Source organism: Lepisosteus platostomus, chromosome 6 (assembly GCF_059453375.1).
Source record: "Lepisosteus platostomus isolate fLepPlt1 chromosome 6, fLepPlt1.hap1, whole genome shotgun sequence".
NCBI classification, from domain to species: domain Eukaryota; kingdom Metazoa; phylum Chordata; class Actinopteri; order Semionotiformes; family Lepisosteidae; genus Lepisosteus; species Lepisosteus platostomus.
In genome coordinates this window covers 66,421,315-66,442,396 of record NC_142616.1, presented here as the reverse complement: position 1 = coordinate 66,442,396, position 21,082 = coordinate 66,421,315, and the positions used below count along the sequence as shown (strand labels likewise).

General features: G+C 53.3%; 1 protein-coding gene across 2 annotated transcripts in view; it reads right to left on the bottom strand.

Moving 5' to 3' along the window:
• The window catches only part of cacna2d2a (calcium voltage-gated channel auxiliary subunit alpha2delta 2a), a 252,799-nt gene that overhangs the window by 11,894 nt on the left and 219,823 nt on the right, over positions 1-21,082 (bottom strand). The window contains exons 14-23 of one of the 2 annotated variants that reach the window (XM_088637016.1): positions 19,386-19,435; positions 9,399-9,488; positions 9,158-9,223; positions 7,174-7,248; positions 6,672-6,746; positions 5,873-5,944; positions 5,125-5,196; positions 4,431-4,492; positions 3,523-3,599; positions 2,320-2,340 (exon numbers count right to left, since the gene is read on the bottom strand). In XM_088637016.1, coding sequence (XP_088493142.1) covers positions 2,320-2,340; positions 3,523-3,599; positions 4,431-4,492; positions 5,125-5,196; positions 5,873-5,944; positions 6,672-6,746; positions 7,174-7,248; positions 9,158-9,223; positions 9,399-9,488; positions 19,386-19,435 — 660 coding nt within the window. The remainder of the gene's footprint in view (positions 1-2,319; positions 2,341-3,522; positions 3,600-4,430; positions 4,493-5,124; positions 5,197-5,872; positions 5,945-6,671; positions 6,747-7,173; positions 7,249-9,157; positions 9,224-9,398; positions 9,489-19,385; positions 19,436-21,082) is intronic. The other variant, XM_088637018.1, reaches the window with a different exon arrangement.

Here is a 21,082-nt window from a genome sequence, read left to right as displayed (position 1 = left end):
GTGAGGGTCCAGCTGAGCTTTGGTCAGGGCTCCCACGCTGTTGCTCAGAGCAAGCTCCGTACGCTCACTCTCTCTCCGTTTCTGTCTCTCTCAGAGGGAAAGCACCGCTTGCTTTTCATCGTCTACGGACAAGAGTCCCTCCGGGTGCCGGGGGGTTTTCCTCAGGCGTAGGGTTGCTTTTTGATTATTTATTTTTTTGAGGGGGCAGTTTGGAGGGAGAGTGTGGTGGGGGGTTTTAAAAAACTGCCGGCGGTGGAGGAAAAAACAAAAATGGAAGAGACACGAATGGGGCAGCTCTGCCCAGCGTAACACAAAGAAGGGTTGACCCAAACCGCTGATAAGAAAGACACGGATTGTGGGTTTAACCTACGCTAGAGACCGGACATCTCCGATCTGATCACAATCTGTGCACATCACAAGAAGGGGGTCAGAGGTCACCACTGTGGGCTGAATACCAAGAGATTCCTCATTAACCCAGCTGACTGGGCAACACTGGTGTGGAAATGCCCTTTTCCTCTTCTCGAAAAGCAAGCAGCTTGACTGCATGAGTTCTGAACTGCTGTAGGCACAGACCACACTGTTGCTTCCTAATGCTATTTTGTTTTAAGAGAGAGGTCTCTTGATATTCACTCAGTCGTGGCTGCATACCATCGAATGCATAACTTTTATCATCTCGTGTTGTAGTCGACGAACAAACAAAGGGAATAATTAGGAGACAGAACTGGAGATTAGGACAGAAAACATCAGTGGGCCCACCAGTTCTACACTTTCTGTAAGTCCCACATGTTCCATTCCACATCCCTCCTCTCGAGGGCGCTCCTACCCTTTTCTGTTACCGTTTAGGTTCTATGATTTCCCAGTGTGTCTTGTTTGTATTTTGGTTTAAAAGCCTAGCGTCTCCGCAGCTCCTGGCTCGGCACCGGAAGACGGACGTCCGAAGGCCCGCCTGTCCAGCGGCCCTGGAGCACCATGAGGGCATAGGGCCTTCACCCCGGCGTCCTGACCTCCGAGCCCGGGTCTCGGAACGCCTGGTCCCGTTAAGGTTTGATTTCTCTGTGGTCTTTGATTTCTCCTGGCTCCCCTTCCCGGGGATTTTAAGTGTCTTTGTCTCGGATGGATCTCCCGGTTCATGGAATATGGCCTGTGCCCCGACCACCCTTCTGGACCTCCCTGAACTTGGTTGCTTTCGCATTCCCCCCCCCGAGCACCGGATCGCCGCAGTCACCGCCCCCTGCCTGGCGACCCGCCCTAACCCTGCTGTGTCCTCCCCTGAGGTCCTTCTCCAGACTCTTCCGGATTACACCGCCACGCACAGGGTCTGAAACTACACGCGACAACGTGATTCTCCCGAGCACAAAAATCACGCGGGAGGGAACGGCCTCACCCCGCGACTTTGCTCAACCTGCTGACTGGTAAAGAGACCCCTTTCTGCGGCAATGCCCACTACAGACTGCACTATCCAAACGAGCAAGTGTCGCGCCTCTTGAGGAAGCAGAAGCTTGCTCTCCTCGGCCCGCGGGCCAGGCTCAGTGCCTTGGAAAGATGAGAGCTGCACGGGTCAAGATACTGAGCGCAGAAAACACCTTCCCGACGCCCAGCGTAGGGGGGTCGGCTCGTGACCTTCCTCTGTGGTGCCGGACACTTAGGCTGTGCCGGTTTATCTGGGTTTCACACAAGCCGGACAGAGGAAGGAGTGAGAGAGAGAGATAAAGGAGAGAAAGAGAGGGAGGGAGGGAGGGAGAGAGAGATGCCAGGAGAGGGACACGTAGTCAGACGTGAGGAAATCAGAGCATTTCACACGGGAGAGAAGGGGAGGTGAGAGGGGAGGGGAGGAGGAGGAACAGAACAAAGTAAACACACTGAAACTGCAAAATCAAAGCAGCTGAGTCTTTTAGTTCTTACAGGGGGTCGCTTTTGGATTTGTCTTTTTTTTTTTCGGCTCCAGAGAAAAGTGTGAAAACTTCAGCGGAATTAGGGGTGGGAGGGGGGGGGGGGGGGATTTTGTGAAGTGAAGGAGTCCGAACGGGAGAACTGACAAAGCCATCGCGCAACTCTACAGACATGTGGCCTCGCGGAGGAGTGGGGGCGTGGGGAGAGAGGAGTGAGGGGGTGTCGGGGGGGGGGCGGGGTTCTCGTAGGCAAGACGGGCAGGAGGAAGAGGAAGAGGAGGAGGGGAGGAGGAAGACGAGGCAAGCAGGCTTGGGACGGCGAAGGAGGGAGGAAGTGGGTGGGTGAGTGAGGACAGGAGAGGAAGTCGGGGTGCAGGGGGAGAGAGGGGGTGAGGTGTGGGGTAAGTGGACCAATATTGAGTATACTTGCCCTTGTTAAAGATGTTTTGCACTGTGTGAGTCCATCAGAGAAGAGTAGGCAAGAAAAAAAACAGGGGGTTCGGGTAGGAAGGGGTCACAGACAATATTTTATTCAATTACTATTTGAATAAAAATATTGTTTTCTTCAAAAGAAAGTAAATCAAAAACTCAGTCATACTGAAACAGAAAGAAAAGACAAAAAGTTAAAGAAAAAGAACGAAAGGAAACGATACCGAGAGAAAAACCGTCACGCCCAGGAAATGATAAAATCCAACTTGACGACAATAAGACGTGAAACTGGAAAGAAAAGTCTTCAAACAGAAATGACACAAGATCCAGTAGCAAAAACCCCCACAGCAGCAGCGAGAGAGAGACAGACAGAGAGAGAGAGAGAAGAAGAGAGAGGAGAGAAAGAACGGGAGAAGAGCACCCCCCGCCCCGCCCTCTGACCCCGCTACTGAACAGACGCGCCCATGCAAAATAAAATGTCAGGGAAGCAGGGAGGAGAGGGGGGCTCTGTTTCTTTCTTGGCCGAGGAATGATTCCAAAGCCGACAGCCAAGCAGCAGGTTCAGGAAAGCGGTGCAACACAGCGCGCTAGCGACCGCAACGGACAGAGAACAGAAATCAAAGGAACAACTCAAGAGAGGAAAAAAAAAAACAAACAACAACTCAAAAGCAGAACGAAATCAAAGAGACGCACACAGAGAGAGAGAGTGAAAAGCATGCGAGTTTTCACAGCATCGTAACCTTCCGATATCAAGCTGCTTCAGAATCATTGCATGGGAGAGAGAGGCGAGAACATTGCGCAAGAACAACAGCACACAGAAACCAGTACAGCCCCCTCCCCTCCCAGCCCTGTCGTCGTCGTTCACTCAACACGTTCTCCTGCTGCTTTCACCTTCTCGCTTTCCGTTTTCTTCCATAAGAGAAGAAAAACCTCGCAGAAGATAAAGCGAAACGTGGGACGGGGCAGTGGAGCTGGGGGACGGGGGGAGGGGGGGGGGGGGATTGGCGTGTCTAGTGCCCGTCCGGGGTGGGAGGAAGGCTCTAGTGTTTTCTTCTCCCTTTCTCTCTTGGCGGGGGCTCGTCTCGGGCGGTCTCGGTGTTGGGCCGAGCCAGCGGGGAGGCCGCTGGCGAGGGTCAGGGAGAGAGCGGTTGAAGGGGGCGGGGGGGTTGAGAGAGGCGCGGGTGGCGACGACGCGGTTACTTACACTGCACCTGCAGGATCTGGTCGCTCACGTTGGCGCGGATGTAGTATTCGCTGTAGGGAGGCAACACCAAGCCCAGGCTGCAGGGGTGACAGATGTGCGGAGGAGAGGGGGAGAACAGGACAACCCAGTCAGAATGGTACAGTACCGCGCAGTTCATTCCCAAAGCACTCTCCTCGAACCTGAACTTGAACTTTATTGCCACGTGTAACCGGTCCATGTACTGGTACAGTGGAATTCTTAATGACAGAAAGTCTCGCGATTGTTAAAACAAGTGTAAAACACAAAGTGCAGACAGTGCATCAAGACAGTAGGCAAACAAACAGTAGACAATGTACAAGCAAACAAGTAAACAGTTTCAATGTAAACAATGACTGGAGAGGTGCAATAAATAAGAAATCGTAATGAGGTAGAGGGTGTAGGTGTGTTCCGAGGGGCATGGCCAGATGAGTTTGCCAATCGCACTGCGATCTGCTCGCGGGCTTGGACTGGGATTTGCTTTGTTTCTTCGGTCAGTCCTGGGCAGCGGAAATATCCGGCTCCCGTTCCCAGCGGCCCCAGCCTCTCCTCATCTTGCCGGGCGCTAGTTCTGCCCGGGCAGCCGGTCTGCACTGAGCTCCTGTCGTGCTTCTTGTCGCTCCCCGTGGTGCTGATGCTGCTTGGAAGGACAGCGCTCGCTCGTGAGTCTGCGGCCGTCAGGCCTTACCTGTAATCCCCTCCGCGGCGACAGACATTTCCCCAGAGGCAGGGCAGTGAAAACATGGCTTTATGATGTGTGAAATGCAGACAAAACCCAAGGGAGAAACAGGAGCTCTGCACACTAGCTGTACATGTTCATGTTGGTGTTTGGGGGGGGGAGTGAGGGCGCTGTGAGGTGCCTTCCTCCCCATCCCCGAGCCCAGGCGCCTCACCTGTAGTCTGTGCCATTGACAGGTGTCCAGGTGTACGTCCGTACAGCCTCATCGATGTACCTCTGTGCGGAGAGACCAGAGAAGCCCATTAACGGAGGCCATTCAAAACCTTCAAGAGCCGGACTCCGCTATGCGCTTGCTGAGTAAGCTGTGTAAAAGAACTTCACGTCTTTCATGGGGGAAAAGCAGGCAAAATGCTTCTGTAGAAAAACGCTGCTCAGGAGTGTAGTTATAAAAAAACTCCAGCGGACTCTACTCCTCTCCCTTCATCATTCATCTATTCATCTCAGAACGCCTGCTGTGTAGAAGACTTTGCCTGAATGATTTGGACTCGGTGTTGTGCACTACGCGGGGGTATTTCCGAAGTGTTTTCAGCTCAGGTAATGCCTGTGCTACAGAAGCAGTGGTGTGCTAGTGGAGTATGCATTTCACCTTTCCAGTCACTAGTGTCCTCACATTAGAATCTTTTTGCTGCTCACGTACTGTACAGTACATGCTGTGAGACACTGCCCTGTACTGTGGATTTTTAGTCCTTTACTTTGGATTAAAGAACGTCATATCAGTAACACTAAAAGAAAAGCCAAGTGCAATGGTTTGTCACTTCTAAGGGGTTGGCCCTCTGCAGGCCAGAGGTCATACACCGAGATTACCGCACCCCAGGGGTACGCAAGAGTGGGGCGTGCCGACGACTTGCCTCGTCCACGGACTTGATGAGCGTGGTGATCCTCTTCTGCCCTGAGTGCCCGTCGATCATCTTTCTCCGGATCTGAGAAAGAGAACGGAGCAGACCCTCAGCAGAGATGCTGAACACCCCCACCCTGGTTGGGCAACGCCAGCAGACAGTGTGCCTCCATCCTCCTTCTCTTAAAGCGAAGGGCCGGCCTCGCGGTCAGCGCGTGCCCTTAAACATTCAGGCAGGACGTCACGCAGCCTCTCGCCCTCCCTGCTGGCTGTAATTCCTGCCCGGGGCAGCTGGTTCGCACACACAGCACCCCCTGAAAGAGGAACCCCAGAGCTTCTGACAGCGCTCGTCCGCAGTTGGCAGCTCATGTCACACCAGTCTGGAAATGTCCGATCTGCAAGACAGTCCCTTCTGGAAAGCAGCTCTGCCTCCCTGCTGTACGGTTCTATCATGGCAGCCAGCTTGACACACTACTGTTTTATGTCTTGTGCTGCAGTAACAGCAGGGGTATCAGCTCCAGCCCTGGGCCCTGGGCATGCCACGCCAGCTTTTCAGGTGAGCTCTCTTATGTAGCTGAATGCTTAATTGACCTAACGATTCTTCAATTGTTTCCACAAGGTTTCACAGCGTACTTCAATTTAGTTCAATTAAGGACTCGATTAAGTGAAGAGCCCAGCTGGGAAGCTGGGAAGCTCCCGGGAGACGGAACCCCAGCGGCACTCCGTGCTGCTGCACCGGCGCGGGGTGACCTGGATCCTACCTCCTCCTTGTTCTTGTCCTCCAGCTCCGCGTCCAGGAAATCCAGGGTGACCGGCTCTCGGAAGTTAATGATCTGGCGGGAGGAAGAGAGGGTGAGAGGGTGAGACGGAGGAGAGATCCCGGAAGAGGCCGGACGAGGCCGAGGCCGAGAAGGAAGACGAAATTGACACGGTGATGTCCGCTTCTGGTCCTGCGTGCTTGCAACAGCTATAGACAGACAGATGCAGGCAGGTACAGTATATAAATATACAATATATACAGACCGGTGTAGACGGACAGTATAAATATACAGTATATACAGACAGGTGCAGGTGCAGACAGCTACAGTATATACAGACAGGTATATACAGTATGTACAAATAGATGCAAACAGGTACAGTATATAAATATACAGTATATACAGACCGGTGTAGACAAACAGATACATAGAGGACAGACAGACATGCAGACAGGATACACACATAAATTGAAACATTTTGCTAAAAGTAAAACTCTTGGCAATCTTTTGGGATGTGAAGGAATGCATAAATGCAATTATTAGTGTTGTCAAAGATTCAAAACACAACTACTATGGGGGAAAAAAGTAATAGAAGCGTACAGAAGACTTTTTATCTTTAAATACCCTCCTGCATTTCAAACAATTTGAAATCTAACTTGTTTTGACAAAACATGTCAATAAAAAACCATTGAAAGCTACGACAGACTTGTGTTGTAGACAGGCAGACCCCCCTGCATTAGCTCAGGAGCTGCTCTGTGATCTATATCACAGAGAGAGATGCACGCTGATTCCTAGATGTTACCTTGGGCTGCAGATTAGGGTGTAGGAGCACGTAGCCATTTGGATCAATGGCAAAAATGTACCCATTGGCTCCCAGCTGGAAAGACAGGAAAAAAGCAATGGAAATCAGGATTTTAACTTGGGAAGTTTGATAACGTTCGTCAGTCCCCATTCCAGGACTGGACTAACTGCAATACAGTTAAGGGCCGTACCATATATTCACACCTGGCTGGAATTTGAAAGAGATATAAACTCAAACCCCAGATGAGTAATCCTTGTGACCGTGTGGAGTTTCCGAAATTGGGCCTTCAGCTCATCATCAGGTTATTTAAATTATTCATATTCAGTCAAACAATGACCTCCACAGTTAACAGGGTGAAACCAGTTGAATTGGTTTTTGATGGTCATGTCAGTGTCCTTATAAAATGTAATTTAAAAATTTAAAATTTTTAAAAATATATCCTTTTTAAAAACTGTTAGTGCAGTCTAGTCTAGCTCCCTGCATCCATCAGCGCCGTACGTACGTTGTAGCGCGGAGTCAGCTTCTTGATGTCGTTCAGAGGGATGTCCACGCCCATCACGCCCAGGATCAGCTGGTTCTGAAACAGACAAGCCAGGCCAGGAGGGGTTAGACTCCAGACCAGCCCATGGAGGATGAAAAGCCCGCTCCCTCCCGTCCTGGGCCAGCGATGGCACAACGAGGGGACGGGGGGAGAGAAGGGGTGTGCCCCCCTGCAGGGACGAGCCAAAGGGTCCAGACAGACAGCGTCCCCCCGTTAAAAGAGTTTCTGCTCTTATCCAGCACAGATTCCTGCCAGCAGGATCCTGCCCTTTGGAAGGTCGAACCCGGGTCACACAGCACACACTGCACCTGGAGGGGCGATCATGGCAGTGCTGCGTCTCTCTGTGCTTCATGCGCTCACAGCTCTGTTTCAGAGCTTTTAGACCTGAGTGCAGCATTTTACGCCGAAGGTCAGGCGGGGAGCTGCGTCAGCACGCGCAGGCTGCAAAGGAACAAGTGATGGGTTTATTCCCTGCTGAGAAGAGGGGAAAGAAAACACAACTGTGACACCTGGAGAAGGCTCCACAGCCCAAATGTTGTGTTTTCTTTCTTCTCCTTTCAGCAGGGAATAAACTGTTATTATACAGTATCTCATCAGCAGACAGGGCTACGTCCATTGGAGCTTCATGGACTTCCAGAGAGATGACAACCGCTGGGGAGCTCACTGTCTGTTGGTTTGCAGGATATATCAGACCTCATGGGTCCGGTGCAATGCGTGTGTTAAAAATCCTGGGAGGGGGAATTTCTTTCAAAGAGCTTTTAATTTCTAACACTCCCTCCCGGCTCTCCGCGTCCTCGGCCCCTGCCTTCGGCTCTTCCAATCTCAAGTCTATTTTCATTAACATGAAACCTGACCTTTTTCGGTTCGGTACCTCTCAGAGACAAGCAGGCAGCCCCCCTCCCCCCCCCTTCCCCACCTCTCCCCGTGAAGTCTCAGTCACAGACATCTCCCCCCCGGCCTGCTCCTTAGCTGTCCTCCGGCTCTGGGCCCCCGGAGCTGGGAGGAGGCACTGCACCTGCTGTCCCATGATGCTGTGCGAGTCCCGAGCACCTCACAAGCCCCCAGCAGGAAGCGTCTTTTTACCTGTGTGTGCATGTGTGTGTGTGTATATGTGTGTGTGTGTGTGTTTGTATATGTGTGTGTGTGTGCATGTGTGTGTGTAAATTGCAGCAGATTTAGTGAGCTCCCCTCCCAGCTTTGCAAATTCCAGTTCAGAACTTTGCCACTTCCATCCATTTTTCCAACTGCTTTTATCCCATTCAGGGTCGCGGGGGGGAGCCGGAGCCCGTCCCAGCAAGCAGTGGGGCGCAAAGAGGGGTGCCCCCGGGCAGGACGCCAGCCCATGGCGGCACATGGCCAAAGGGCGCGGAGCACTCAGCGGATGGCTCAAAAAGCACTTTCTAGGCTGGCGCCTCGTTTTTTGCAGGCCCTGCTGCTAAGAAACAGCATGGCACAATATTTTCTACAGTAATTATTTGTTTCTAATGAATAAACAAACACATACGTGTTGACAGTCTTTCTTAATTAAAACCATTATTTCACTGCCAACTGGAAAGATCTAAAAAAAAAACCCTTGTCAATGCGGCTTCCTTGCCACCAGGGGTCAGTATTGCTCCAGAAAAGGACCGGCGAGCTGGAAAGGGCACAGCCAACAGTGCCAGACGAGCAGAAGCACAGGCGAACTGCACTGAGCTGCCTTTACCGAAGGAGAGGGTGAAAAGGGCTTGGCGATGTACACGCCAATTTACAAGCCAACGAAGAATTGGTTTTAACAGACATGCGGCACACAAAACATGTGGAGAACGAGGAGGAGAGGCTGGGTTGTTGACCTCATAGTCCTTCCTCAAAATTCACCTTCCCGGATATCAACAAAGTCATTCACGGCAGGAAAAAAAAAAAAAGGTTTCCAACTCACGACAGTCAATTATCAGAGCTCTCTCTTTACCTGCGACTTGCCTTCCACGGTCAGGTTGAAGACGGGCATCGTCCCGGTCACCACCAGCCCCAGACCCTGCAAGCACAACCCAAAAGAGAAGCTTATTTTTAGAGCCAGCGCAATGAGCACATCGTGTGTCCCCCACTCCCGAACAGGAAGAGCAATGAAACTAGGACACCGGGCCATAACTTGCTTTTTCTTGGGGGGTGGGGGGGTGCTTTGAAAAAAACAAACTTGAGTCTCGTCCTACCAAGGCGTCCTGGTAGACGTTGGTCCACTGGACCTGCTTTGCTTTGTTCCCCGCCAGCACCATGGGACGTCCCAGCACATCCAGGTACTCCTGAAAGACACAGACAGGACAGGGGACCTCTCAACCACGGCCAGTAAGAGCTCCCTACACCGTCATCGGTGGCCCAGCCAGTTCTTCTCTTCACTGTCACACGCTCCTGGGCAGGCACCGCCAGCTGTCCATGTTCGCCCCCAGTGTGGGCACGCCCAGCTGGGAGAGGCCTCCCCCCCCTTTTGGACCGGCCAGGCTCGGGGTGCCCACACACTGCCAGGCCGGACAGCGGGCACGGGCACACAGAGACGCGGGTCTCTGTCACTCTGCGGGCTGTGGGCGTAATACCAGGCCCGCGCCCGCCGGTCTCCGTTCACAGCTGGCCAGATGCGCACAGGTTGTGAAGGACCGGGCTGCGGGCAGCTCTGGCAGCGTTGCCGTCGACGCCAGCCATCAAAACCAGGGCGGCGGGATCAGGTGATGCCCCCGACGTCAGCAATCGCCGCCCCTGCCAGGCGCTCACCTGCTCGCTGAAACACCTCAGGCTTTAAAAACGGCCGCGCTCCCGACAGGAAGCTGGAAACAGAGGGGAGGTTCAAAGTACGACAGGACCACTGTCCCTCTCCAGACAGACAACTAGGGGCCGAGGTGAAAAAACAAACCAAAACAAAGAAGAAGAAAATGTTTTCCTCGTGCGGAGGTTTTATTGCAGTCTCTGGCGGATATGATTTAGGAACCATATGGCCAGCACGAGAGAGACGGGGACAGAGTACGTCTCTTAATGGAAGCCCCCGTTAAAGAAGAGAGAGTTTAAGTGGATAGATGGTGCCGTTAACTTGGCAATTATAATAATTAAAAGCAGTTAAATATCAGAGCAGAGAGCGCTGCCAGATGCTCGATCATATGATCACAGAGCCTGGGAGGAGCTGGAGAATAATTTGCCGAGCTGCTCGAGGGCACACAGCCCGTAAATCTCCGAGGTGCGCCCAGTCTGCACACCGTCACAGGCGAGCCATTAAAAATAAAGAAAGCATTAAGAGCAGACTGCAGTTTGTGCCAACGGGCAACCATAAACCAGTATATCACAGCTGCAACAGTTCAGCGCAAGGCAGGGAACAGCACAGGGTTCGTGATCTTCTAGTCCATCAGAGCTCCTTCCCAAACAACTGGCCTGCAACAATTACACAGGTTCCGCACACTCGCTTGAGGGGTGTGATAATCACTCTTCAAGATCCAGGAGTGCCAAGGTTCCTTCTCAGGGGCGTGCGTGGCTTGGACTATTTCTTTTCCTGGAAAATATCCTGACCTCACAAGGCCACTCATATATGGATTAGATCTAAAAAAATGATCAAAACAAATTGTCTGTAAGACAAATCTAAAGCTAACGAGGTGAACTGATTTCAGAAGCACTGGGTAGGTATCCCAATATTGCAATATCATTAATTCAAGTGGCCTTTGTACCTGTACAGTTGGGACATTTTTTTGAAGCTAGTCAAGGGAAGGACTTTGCTGAAGATCAACAATAGCAGCACGCCACCCAGGATTCGAACCCACAACCTTCCAGTTAAAAGTCTACATCCCTAACCACCAGTTCCACACTGCTTCAGTGAGTGATGAACAAAACCGTAGCTTCTGTATGGTACCATCTGCCATGTAAGACAGGGTGCAGGTACAATCTGAAAGCTTTCTGAAAAAACTCTGAAAAGCAAGTGCCACCGGGTTCTGGAAGGATTTCAGCATTCAGAGTGCAGCAGTGTTGTGTTTGTAGAAGTTTTTATTAGTTGCAGTGCGAGGGGAGGGCCTGAGAAATGCCTCAGCAATCAGTCTGTTATGACAAACTCTGGGCAGCACTGGTGTCTGGAAGCTACACTGTCTGCCTCTGTGGAGTTTGCAGCTGTGCTCGTGGAGGAATGGGAGCTCTGATCATGCATCAGATCAAACTCCACAGAAGCGTAAGAAAGAACAGCTGCAAAAAGGAGGCTCCCTTTCACCGAGAGTGGTGGGTGCCTGCGACAGATTGTTCAGCCAGTCTTTGCTGGCTAAGGTCCAAGCACAGACAACAAAAAGCAAAAAAATGTTCTGCAGCTGCACTGGGAAAACACACTAAAAAAGGGACAAAATGATAAAAACGCTAATGTCTTCCAAGAAAATCTAGAGACAGTGCCAATCCGGTAGCTAGCAAAACCCCCGCAGGGGAGAGACAGTGCAGGGGAGGCAAACACCAAGACAAGACAGAGACGTACCGCACAGCGGCCAGGAGACAGCAACAGGGAGACAGGAGACACTGGAATGATGAAGAGCCTAGCTGGGGTAGTTACTCATCTGCCTGGTGAGCACTCACAGTCACTCCCCAGTCCCTGACTTATAAATTACACTACATCTAAAACCGCACGGCTCAGACCTTCAGTTGCACAAAACCTTCAAGAGCATTTCACCTGCTTCCCCTGGAAAAGAAAAATACTGAAGCTGCCTGCTGCCGGCTCGATTCAATTGATCTCAGGCTCCTTAAATGACATCAAAGATAACTGTAGGACTGCCTCACCTTTCCCAGTCTGTCGAATAGCCACTGGGGCTACAAAATCTCACTGTGACTCACCCCAGCACAAGCATGGCCAGAGAGATACGGTGATGAATGACTGAAACACAGGGTAAAGATGAGCCAAAGCAACACAGTATGATGCATCGTCACTAATTACTATTACTAATGATACTGCCATGCAAATTGACCTGGGGATTCCTGATGATAACGGCTTCATCCCGAGGTCCAGCCGGGTCACCAGGCGGCGCTGTGTTCAACTCAAGTTTCTTTTCTTACCATTTCACATATCCTGTGGGTTTTTTTCCTGGAGAAACAAGGTGCTGACAAGCGTGGCCTATTTTATCATTAGCCCACTAAATCTCCTGGTTAACACGCCACAGGGAAACACTTCATTAAAACGGTGACAGGCAAACCTTTCCTTTTTCCAGGATGTAAGGAAAACTGCCAGCTGCCTGGAATGATCTCGGGATGAGGAGGCGGTGGGTGGAAGGGGGGGGGGTGAGGATGGGGTCGTTCAGCCGATATCTTCTGCATTCCCACTCCTGCCGAATTGCCTGCCAGCTCCGATCTCGCTCTCTCCCTACGGGAACTGTGAGCGTCCCAGCAAATTCCCGGAATTTCACAGCCCCGGTGTTAGGCAGCACCGCAGTGCACTGTGGATGTAACGCGCCACTGGCTGCAGGGGCCTTGTGGAGAGCGTCCTGGCATCTCGCCTGACAGCCTGGGTACGGAAACCCGGGGTTGAAAAGCAAAACCAAACCGTCCAGGACAATGAGAACAGCAGGACAAATCATCTGGAAACAGCAGCCCCGGGTCTGCGATTTATATCATGATACACTTGTCGGGACGGCCAGGAACACCACAGCTGACTCCACACACCCCCTCCACTCCCCATTCAGAATGCTCCCATCAGGAAGTCGGCACAGGATTCCAAATTCACAGAACAACTGAAAAGTCTTTTGCCCCCTCTGCAATAAAACTGCCCAATGAAGGTATGAACTGTAACTGTAGTGCCCCCACTGCCTACAGTATTTATACATCCAGTTCTTTACGTATCACGTACTGCTGTTGTGATTTCATGTACTTCATGTGCTTTTATGCGACTTTTATGTTTTGCTGGTGTGTTTTGTACTTTTATGGGAGGAGCCAAAGACAAACTCCCACAGTAGTGGACGCTGGAGTGTCTGTCTATTAGAAGAAGGGGCAGGTAGCGGGGGGGTAACCATGCGGCCAGACCGAGGGAACAGCTGACGGTCTATCCTGGGGACTGGGCCTGCCGGGACCCCCGAGAGACAGGAAGCCAGTCCGAAGCCTCCGACACGCCCCTGATCCTGGCGAACCAGCTGTCGGTCACTGGCAGAAAGCCATCGCAGCCAAGCCCCACCAAACCCCGAGAAAGGGGCTCCTTTTAGACGGGCAGCAGGCGTGAATCCCCAAGGATCCGACGTGGTTCGTGGCAGGGGGTTCGGGGGGCTGTGCGTGTGAGGAGGGGGGGGGGGTCTCTAGTGTCTGCAGACTCCCCTGGAGTCAGTCCGTCCGAGGGGCGTGTCGGAGGGCCTCCTCTCTAGTCGGTGCGCTAACGCCTACGGCCAGCGACCTGGGCTGCAGTCGACCCGTCTGGGTGTAGAGGTGGGCACTGCCAGCTCAGAGACCCCACCCACCCCAGCCTCCGCACACAGTCCCCTTCAGAGCCTGGGTGCTGTGCTCCTGCACCTGCCACCCACCTGACACCGGGCGAGCGGCTGACGCCCTCCGGCTTCCTGACTCCCATCGGCCCCTGGGGACCGACCCCGGAACCCCTGGACGGGTCCGACGCCTCTGTCTAACCCCTCTGGGGGTCAGGTTCGGCTCCCACTGCTGACGCACGTTCGGCATGGGGTTTCAGAGAAACAGCAAGAGACGATGTACAAAACGATGACAGCCCGAAACGGGGCAGGACTGCATGTGAACGTGAGGGCATTGTGTAAAAAGAGGCTGGGAGCGGGCGAGCCGGGGAGCCGGGGGGGTTCGAGCTCCGGATTGAAATATCTGCGTCTCCTGCTCGTGTCTCTTTGAAGCGGGTAATTCCATGTGACAGGAGGATCGGCTACGCTTCCCCGCGCGGGGTCGAAGGTTAATAGACTGCTGGAAGGAGGACGGAGGGGGGGGTCAGAGAGAGGCGGGTGCCAAAAGTCTTTCATTTCCTCCCTGCGGAAAGATGCCTGCAAGCCGGGACGACACGGAAAGAAAACCCCGGGGAAGGTGAAGCCGGATCTCGGATCTGCTGCACTGAGGCGTCTCTCCCAAGCCTCTGGCCGAGCTCCATCCTCCTCAGGACCGGCGAACGGCACAGCCGCAGATCGCACGCTGGCCTGAGGAGGGGCTGAGCGCTGCTCGGACGGCAGTCTGGGGACAGCGCTGTCTTCCCCCTGCAGGCCGGTGGCCAGGCTCGGGCAGCAGACTCAGTCTCCCCAGCTCTTCCTCCTCTGTCCCTCTCTGTCTCAGGACAGCGTCCCCTGCTCTTCCTCCTCTATCCCTCTCTGTATGAGGACAGTGTCCCCTGCTCTTCCTCCTCTATCTCTCTCTGTATGAGGACAGCATCACCAGCTCTTCCTCCTCTATCCCTCTCTGTATGAGGACAGTGTCCCCAGCTCGTCCTCCTCTATCTCTCTCTGTATGAGGACAGTGTCCCCAGCTCGTCCTCCTCTATCTCTCTCTGTATGAGGACAGTGTCCCCAGCTCTTCCTCCTCTATCTCTCTCTGTATGAGGACAGCGTCCCCAGCTCGTCCTCCTCTATCTCTCTCTGTATGAGGACAGCGTCCCCAGCTCGTCCTCCTCTATCTCTCTCTGTATGAGGACAGCGTCCCCAGCTCTTCCTCCTCTATCTCTCTCTGTATGAGGACAGCGTCCCCAGCTCTTCCTTCTCTATCTCTCTCTGTATGAGGACAGCGTCCCCAGCTCTTCCTCCTCTATCTCTCTCTGTATGAGGCAGCGTCCCCAGCTCTTCCTTCTCTATCTCTCTCTGTATGAGGACAGCGTCCCCAGCTCTTCCTCCTCTATCTCTCTCTGTAAGGACAGCGTCCCCAGCTCTTCCTTCTCTATCTCTCTCTGTATGAGGACAGCGTCCCCAGCTCATCCTCCTCTATCCCTCTCTGTATGAGGACAGCGTCCCCTGCTCTTCCTCCTCTATCCCTCTCTGTATGAGGACAGTGTCCCCTGCTCTTCCTCCTCTATCTCTCTCTGTATGAGGACAGCGTCCCCAGCTCTTCCTTCTCTATCTCTCTCTGTATGAGGACAGCGTCCCCAGCTCGTCCTCCTCTATCTCTCTCTGTATGAGGACAGCGTCCCCAGCTCGTCCTCCTCTATCTCTCTCTGTATGAGGACAGCGTCCCCAGCTCTTCCTCCTCTATCTCTCTCTGTATGAGGACAGCGTCCCCAGCTCTTCCTTCTCTATCTCTCTCTGTAAGGACAGCGTCCCCAGCTCTTCCTTCTCTATCTCTCTCTGTATGAGGACAGCGTCCCCAGCTCTTCCTTCTCTATCTCTCTCTTTATGAGGACAGCGTCCCCAGCTCTTCCTCCTCTATCTCTCTCTGTATGAGGACGGCGTCCCCAGCTCTTCCTCCTCTATCTCTCTCTGTATGAGGACGGCGTCCCCAGCTCTTCCTTCTCTATCTCTCTCTGTATGAGGACGGCGTCACCAGCTCTTCCTCCTCTATCTCTCTCTGTATGAGGACAGCGTCCCCTGCTCTTCCTCCTCTATCTCTCTCTGTATGAGGACAGCGTCCCCTGCTCTTCCTCCTCTATCTCTCTCTGTATGAGGACAGCGTCCCCTGCTCTTCCTCCTCTATCTCTCTCTGTATGAGGACAGCGTCCCCAGCTCGTCCTCCTCTATCTCTCTCTGTATGAGGACAGCGTCCCCTGCTCTTCCTCCTCTATCTCTCTCTGTATGAGGACAGCGTCCCCAGCTCTTCCTCCTCTATCTCTCTCTGTATGAGGACAGCGTCCCCTGCTCTTCCTCCTCTATCTCTCTCTGTATGAGGACAGCGTCCCCAGCTCTTCCTCCTCTATCCCTCTCTGTATGAGGACAGCGTCCCCTGCTCGTCCTCCTCTATCCCTCTCTGTATGAGGACAGCGTCCCCAGCTCTTCCTCCTCTATCCCTCTCTGTATGAGGACAGCGTCCCCTGCTCTTCCTCCTCTATCTCTCTCTGTATGAGGACAGCGTCCCCAGCTCTTCCTTCTCTATCTCTCTCTGTATGAGGACAGCGTCCCCAGCTCTTCCTCCTCTATCTCTCTCTGTATGAGGACAGCGTCCCCAGCTCTTCCTCCTCTATCTCTCTCTGTATGAGGACAGCGTCCCCAGCTCTTCCTCCTCTATCTCTCTCTGTATGAGGACAGCGTCCCCAGCTCTTCCTCCTCTATCCCTCTCTGTATGAGGACAGCGTCCCCAGCTCTTCCTCCTCTATCTCTCTCTGTATGAGGACAGCGTCCCCTGCTCTTCCTCCTCTATCTCTCTCTGTATGAGGACAGCGTCCCCAGCTCTTCCTCCTCTATCTCTCTCTGTATGAGGACAGCGTCCCCAGCTCTTCCTTCTCTATCTCTCTCTGTATGAGGACAGCGTCCCCTGCTCTTCCTCCTCTATCTCTCTCTGTATGAGGACAGCGTCCCCAGCTCTTCCTCCTCTATCTCTCTCTGTATGAGGACAGCGTCCCCAGCTCTTCCTCCTCTATCTCTCTCTGTATGAGGACAGCGTCCCCAGCTCTTCCTCCTCTATCTCTCTCTGTATGAGGACAGCGTCCCCAGCTCTTCCTTCTCTATCTCTCTCTGTATGAGGACAGCGTCCCCAGCTCTTCCTTCTCTATCTCTCTCTGTATGAGGACAGCGTCCCCTGCTCTTCCTCCTCTATCTCTCTCTGTATGAGGACAGCGTCCCCAGCTCTTCCTCCTCTATCTCTCTCTGTATGAGGACAGCGTCCCCAGCTCTTCCTTCTCTATCTCTCTCTGTATGAGGACAGCGTCCCCAGCTCTTCCTCCTCTATCTCTCTCTGTATGAGGACAGCGTCCCCAGCTCTTCCTCCTCTATCTCTCTCTGTATGAGGACAGCGTCCCCAGCTCTTCCTCCTCTATCTCTCTCTGTATGAGGACAGCGTCCCCAGCTCTTCCTCCTCTATCTCTCTCTGTATGAGGACAGCGTCCCCAGCTCTTCCTTCTCTATCTCTCTCTGTATGAGGACAGCGTCCCCAGCTCTTCCTTCTCTATCTCTCTCTGTATGAGGACAGCGTCCCCTGCTCTTCCTCCTCTATCTCTCTCTGTATGAGGACAGCGTCCCCAGCTCTTCCTTCTCTATCTCTCTCTGTATGAGGACAGCGTCCCCAGCTCTTCCTTCTCTATCTCTCTCTGTATGAGGACAGCGTCCCCAGCTCTTCCTCCTCTATCTCTCTCTGTATGAGGACAGCGTCCCCAGCTCTTCCTCCTCTATCTCTCTCTGTATGAGGACAGCGTCCCCAGCTCTTCCTCCTCTATCTCTCTCTGTATGAGGACAGCGTCCCCAGCTCTTCCTCCTCTATCTCTCTCTGTATGAGGACAGCGTCCCCAGCTCTTCCTCCTCTATCTCTCTCTGTATGAGGACAGCGTCCCCAGCTCTTCCTCCTCTATCTCTCTCTGTATGAGGACAGCGTCCCCAGCTCTTCCTTCTCTATCTCTCTCTGTATGAGGACAGCGTCCCCAGCTCTTCCTTCTCTATCTCTCTCTGTATGAGGACAGCGTCCCCTGCTCTTCCTCCTCTATCTCTCTCTGTATGAGGACAGCGTCCCCAGCTCTTCCTTCTCTATCTCTCTCTGTATGAGGACAGCGTCCCCAGCTCTTCCTTCTCTATCTCTCTCTGTATGAGGACAGCGTCCCCAGCTCTTCCTCCTCTATCTCTCTCTGTATGAGGACAGCGTCCCCAGCTCTTCCTCCTCTATCCCTCTCTGTATGAGGACAGCGTCCCCTGCTCTTCCTCCTCTATCTCTCTCTGTATGAGGACAGCGTCCCCAGCTCTTCCTTCTCTATCTCTCTCTGTATGAGGACAGCGTCCCCTGCTCTTCCTCCTCTATCTCTCTCTGTATGAGGACAGCGTCCCCAGCTCTTCCTCCTCTATCTCTCTCTGTATGAGGACAGCGTCCCCAGCTCTTCCTTCTCCTGCCACAGCTCTCCTGGGTAACTGCGTCAGACGCTGATTACACAGGCAGCCGTATTAATTAGCAGCTATGCCCCCTCCTCTGTCTGCGTACCAACTCGTTCTGCGCCGAGTGCAAGTGCAGCGAAAATCAGGACGCAATCACGGCGAAGGGGCCCTCATGGCATCTGATTACCCTTCCCTGGACGGCTTTGATTGCATTTTATATGCAAAAGGCTGTAGGCTCGAAGAGTCTGCCTATGAGAGATCAGCAAGTGAGAGGGCACGCAGCAGTAATGGCTCTGGGAGAGCACTTACATCTGCCATACGTGAGAGCAGACATACACTGTCGGCAGAATTAAAAACTACATTCGCGCGACTCCCCTCCCCCACTTGTTGAAGACCTCAGTGTGATTCCCAGTGGTAGCTCTTTGGGCATCCCTTCCAGAGAATGTACTAATGCCCCATTTCCGGGTTACCTCCGCTAGGGAGATTCTCCCGGTAAAGTCCGGGAAAATGACGAGGCCGACATTCCTTCCCATCACTTCTTGCGGAGGAATGCGCTCTCAGAGCACACATACTCGGTCTCCACCAGCACGCCACGCCACACCCCTCCCGAGCTTGAGGAGTGTTGCTTTGTACTGTACAGCGAGATCTCTCTGGCTGTAACACAGCGCCCTAAGAGCACTGTCAGCAGGTAAAGACTTGTCAGCAGGTAAAAACCCGGTCCAATTAATTGCTCTTGAAATTATCTCGGTCTGGAGGCGGGGCCAGGTGTGAGGGGGGCGGGGCCAGGCGTTGTGGGTGGGGCAAGATATGATGGGGTGGGGGGAAATGACTGATGGGCAGAGCAAGGTGCGATGGGGGCAGAGCATGTTTGCCCTGAGACAGCATCACAGAGATCACACGTTCTACTGCTACAGAACACCCTCCATCCCTCCCAGCACGGGATGAAACGAGCCCTCCTCCAATTTGCTGTGGATTAAGATGCTTTTACACAAAAAAGTAATGATTATTTTGGTTATTCTTTTTACTTTTGGATTTTAAGTCAAATGATCTTAAGGCAATGATCATTAAATGATCTGCTGGGTTAGACTCCACCTCACCACGATGCTGTGAAGATAAAACAGCAACCGAAAACAGATGGATCTCTTAGTATTTCCTAATTATTCACACCTTCAGCTGGGTGCATTAATGCAGAATTCGGGAGAGATTTTGCCTCCCACCTTACATGAAGACATGCAGACAACGTGTAAAGAGGGCAGGTACTGAGTGAGGACTGACCTGTGTGTTGATCCGGATGGCTCCGATGGACGGGATTTCGAAGTAGTAGCCTGGACAGAAGAAAGAGGGAAACAGAAGAGACCATCAGTCTAACTCTCCACCCCAGGAAGAAAAGTACAGCGCTGCAGAGGACCAATGCACACACAGCCCCTGCCATACTGAGATGCTCACATTGTCCTCCAGAATTCCTGCGGCAATGCACAGGTGTCTGGCTCACGGGCGTGACCGAAGACACAGTGTCTGACTCACACGGCTTCAGCAGGACATCGTGGAGCGTCAGTTCATTCACCCTGGCCCAGGATCGATCTACAGCACAGATCGCACCACGCGGTTTTCTTTTCAATGCAACGTTCCGGTAAACATTCTAGCAAAAGCACAGCACCCACTTTGGTAGGCTCTTCCTTAAAAGCCAGGTACAAACACAGAATTAACAAGGGGGAAGAAGGCAGGAGGACCTGTACTTCCAGGGCAGACAGCCCCCGCGCTGACCACTTGTCCAGACCGGCCCAGGCCAGGAAGGAAGAGGGCACGCCTCGGCTCTCTGCTCAGCCCACCGGCAGAGCCCCAGGGGAAGAGACAGCTAACAGAGATGTTCTCTAAAGGCCCTTGAGCGCGCCGCTAGCAGAGGACACGGCGATGAGATCTGAGATCTCCGGCCCCGGCCGGCGCCGTGCCTGCCATCCATCACGCGGAGAGGATGCTCCTGGGTGAAGGCCGGCACGGCGGCCCGAGCCGACTCCCGCCCCTGCGTCTCGGCGCCTGTTATCGCGCCGACTGTCACCGTCTCGGGAGAGGTTCATTTATATCTCCAGGGGAGCACGCCGCCTGCTCCGCGCTGGCCCGCGGGATCGCTGCCTGGGTCGCTGCCAACAGGTCGTATGGCCTGGTAGGTGCTGGCCAGGATGGGTGCTGTTTTAACGGCTCTCGGGCCTGAAACAAAGATTGGAGAGGAGCCCCCTGGGTGTTGGGGTGCAGTCATAAAGAGTATCCCCCAGAAGTGCATCAGGAAGAGGAGCCGGAGGTCCCCTCAACCGATAGCGTCTGCTTCTCACGGCTGTGTGTCTTCCAGGGGCTCCTGAAATACCCTCTGGGGAAGGCCAAGGGAAATTCAGCTCACCTGGAGGGTGGTTTGGGGTGAGTGGGGAGGGGAGGGTTGTTGCTGCTATATTGCACCCCGAGAAACACACCTGGCGACCTGGAGGGACGTTTTAGAAAAGCTCATTACGAACACCGATCCCCCCCGTCCGCCCGCAGTCCCCCCCCTGCTCAAGCGCGCTGCGCTGGGAGGCGCCCGCAGAGCGAATCACTTAAGACACCGTCGGGACGCAGGAAAACAAAGAGAACTTGCTGGGTCAATAGTCACGGCGTGGGGAAGTTATTAAAGCCGCAAAGCGGGTCTTGAAAATGAGCGCCGGCAAAGCCCGAGATGAGCACAGGGGAAGAATGCCTGTCATTGTAATAAATTAAATGGAGTTCTTATTTTTTTTATTCCAGATAATTGCAGCAATAACCACGGCGCGGAGCTATCTGAGGTTGGCCATCATGACGCATGCTAAGTTCCTCTCTTCGAGCTCGGAAAAGGCTTCTCGGCCGAGGCTCGTCAAACTTGGAATGAGCCTCTTCTTAGTCTCCTTCCCAGATGGAGGGGATGGTCACTGCCGGGAGAGAGGCGTTGTTCATCACTAGAGGACAATTAA